This window comes from Adiantum capillus-veneris, chromosome 14, assembly GCF_014529385.1.
Source record: "Adiantum capillus-veneris isolate H3 chromosome 14, ASM1452938v2, whole genome shotgun sequence".
NCBI classification, from domain to species: Eukaryota; Viridiplantae; Streptophyta; class Polypodiopsida; order Polypodiales; family Pteridaceae; genus Adiantum; species Adiantum capillus-veneris.
In genome coordinates, this window is record NC_140944.1 from 58,153,419 (window position 1) to 58,156,531 (window position 3,113).

General features: G+C 40.7%; 1 protein-coding gene across 1 annotated transcript; it reads right to left on the reverse strand.

The window, feature by feature from the left end:
• Nucleotides 1-380: 380 nt before the first annotated feature.
• LOC147442439 (uncharacterized) lies at nucleotides 381-1,235 on the reverse strand. The gene has a single exon (XM_086528605.1). It carries the CDS (start codon nucleotides 806-808, stop codon nucleotides 461-463), a length of 348 nt encoding a protein of 115 aa, XP_086384731.1. The 5' UTR covers nucleotides 809-1,235; the 3' UTR covers nucleotides 381-460.
• Between the last annotated feature and the right edge of the window lie 1,878 nt (nucleotides 1,236-3,113).

Here is a 3,113-nt window from a genome sequence, read left to right on the forward strand (position 1 = left end):
TGTCTCCATATTTAAATATTATAATGTGAAAGTTTTCTTCTCCACACATATGTTAATGCAAACTATCATTTGTGTTGAGAGTTTGTAGAGCTTTTGAAGAGAGATGCCACAGAGGCATGCCAACACAAGCTATGCCATGAGGTAAAAGCCACATCAACATGGCTTGTTAAATATTGAAGTCCTTTCTACAAAGTTTGAACAAAAATCATATCTACAACCAACTTCTTGTTGACCAACTTCCTAGGTTGACTGAGTGGAAAGGGATGCGGTTTCAAGATCAAGATACTTGGCTGGGGAGGAGTCGAGGGGACCGAAGTAGGCAGATGCGGGGAGGAGGGAGTCGAAGGGCTGGTGGAGGCTAGCTCTGCAGGACATGTAGAGAACAACGCGGGCTACCATGCTGAAGAGATCCAGCAGCGCCTTAGCTACGAGGCCCAGACCGAGGGCAATCCAGCGGGAGTCAGATGCCATTAGAGGCAGCAGCAGCAGGCCGCACATCCCGAACAGCAGCAGCAGCCCCAACGTCGCCCCCTTCCTTTGCCCCACCAAATGCATGCTCCGGATCATCGCCTCCCAACCCTGGGCCTCCTCCACAATAGCCACCGTTCCGGCCAAATTTAGCATCACCCCTAAATAGACGAGCCCAGCGCCAACCACTGATACTCCAGCTACGCTTATAACCGCTCCTAGAGTGCCTCCAACCACCGCAGTCCCCACTGCCACCGCCACCATCGCCGCTACCAGGCCCACCATCATCGCCGCCACCAGGCACAGAATCGTCACCACCAGCTTTCCCACCGACCGCCATATCCCCCTTGCAGACCCTCTCATATCCACGCTCTTCCCCAGGACCGCCCTGCACGCACTAAATGTTAGCAGCGGCGTGCACGTGAAAGCCACCACAAGAGAGAAGGCGATCAGGGCCACCTCCAGCGCGACCTTATGAGCTCCATGGGGTTGCGAGCCCCTGTCAAAGGCCGAGGGGTCGATCACAGCTGGCGGCGGCAGTTTACCGTCCAGAAGCTTGTACAGGTAGGATATGGAGGCTAGAAACTGTCTGATCGAGCCCGAGGTATCCAGTAGAAGTGCCTGCAGAGCAGCAGGGAGAGCTAGTATGACTGCAATGCACAGAAAATGCTTCGAGTTCCTGTGAATTATCAGGGCGGTGAGCTTGATGATACCAACAAACCCTACAGGCTCCATCTCTCTCTCTCTCTCTCTCTCTCTCTCTCTCACACACACACACACACACACACACACACTATACAAGGCTATAAGCTCCTGCACTTTGCAGTTCGGCAATTATCAATAATTGAATTGGCATCTTCCTTTAGAACTTTCTTGTCATCTTCGCCTTGGCACATGCCATGCAAGACTTTGGAATCCCCAAAATTCAAATGGACCTATTCTAAGAAGACTTTTCATAATTATCATGATAGCAAGTCTTCATAATTATCATAATAGCGTTCGAGACTCGAGCGATGGATTGCCACTCATCCTACTGGTCCTTTTGAAGGAATCAAACAATTAATTGATAAGGCGTGCCAAGGACTTTCTATCGACTAGGATAGGTGTAGGTAAGGAGGTGTGCATGAATGGCCAAGTGTTTGACGCCCATTAGTAAGCACTCCTTGTCAGTGTTCACCAAAAACTTTTTAGGAACCAATGGAAAAAAGGAGAGCATTGAAATTTTACCGATTTTTAGGGAAAATTTTAGAGGTTTTTTTTGTTTTTTACACTAAAATCCTCCAAATTTAATCGGTTTCCTTCAAGGCAACCCTCAAAACTAACTCAGAGTTTTCAATTTTTGTCTTTTAAAAATACACTAAAGATCGGTTTTCTATGAACACCGCTCCTTAATGGTTTAGTAAAAGTGCAAAATTCTAAAAGGTGATTGGTTGAGAGTATCTTTTGCTAACCTTCTTTTGGAACAAAAATGCCCCTTTAAAGTCAGTTTTCAAAATTTTGAAACACCAAGTTGCACCAATATCAATGTTGACATTGAAGAAAGCATCTTGAAAAGACAAATCCAAATATATCTTCAGATCTCAGATTTGCATTGAATAGCAAAATCCCCCCCAAAATTACCACTTTTTTGTTCGATGCAAAGAAAAAATTTGATTGAGTGAAAGAGAGAGTGGATAATGAATATGGACTTGATGGAAGGATGGTTATCTTTCTTTATTTGTTTTGGTAAAGAAAAGGTGCCATGGAGTGAAAAAATCTAATTCACTCCATATATTCAAGATTAAAAAATTAGGACATCTTTACAGATGAAAGGGTAGTCACATCCAATGCTATTACCATTGTCGTGTTCATTCATCGAATCAAAACGCACCATCATTTTTATTCATGGCATAAACTAAGACTGTAGGAAGAGAAAGACTTCAATTTAGAGTAACTTAAAGCTCAATCCTTCCATGTTCATAATTTTTGGCCTTCAGAAGGTCATAGGAGAGTGGGTGAATAATTGGTGCACTTTTTGGACCGTTGATAAGAATCACGGATTGGCGACACATGTCAGGTGAGCTTGTTTTATAATGTATATGGATCTTTCCATCATTTCAACTTGGTCCCTTCTTTTAATGCTCAATTGACTTCTTTGTTTAATAAAGGTTATTATATTTTCTTTTTATAGCGTAAATGAGTCTTTCCATCATTGTAATTTGGTCCCTTTATTTAATACTCACTTGACTTTTTTTGTTTTTTAAATCTTTCTTTAGTTTATAAGTTTTATAAAAGTTATATTTTCCTTTTATAATGTAAGTGTCTCTTTTCATCATTGTAATTTGGTCCCTTTATTTAATGTTCACTTGACTTTTTTTAAATCTTTGTTTAGTTTATAAATAGGTCTTTTCATTAAAGGATCTAATTACTTTCTTATTAGCTCTTTGATTTAAAACATACTTTTTTCTTTGTAAATTTTCTTTTCATTTACAGACAATTTCTAACTAAAAATTTATAAATTGTCCTTACATGAAAGAATTTGTTCACCACTTTTTTTTTAAACTTTTTTTTTTATATGCAAATGTCACCTTATTACTTTAATGCATGTATTATTATTAGGGATTACCTTTTTTAAAAAATCACAACAACTAAGATTTTTTTTTCAG

Coding starts and splice junctions, on each gene's coding strand:
- LOC147442439 (XM_086528605.1), bottom strand. CDS start 808: ATGGCGGTCGGTGGGAAAGCTGGTGGTGACGATTCTGTGCCTGGTGGC.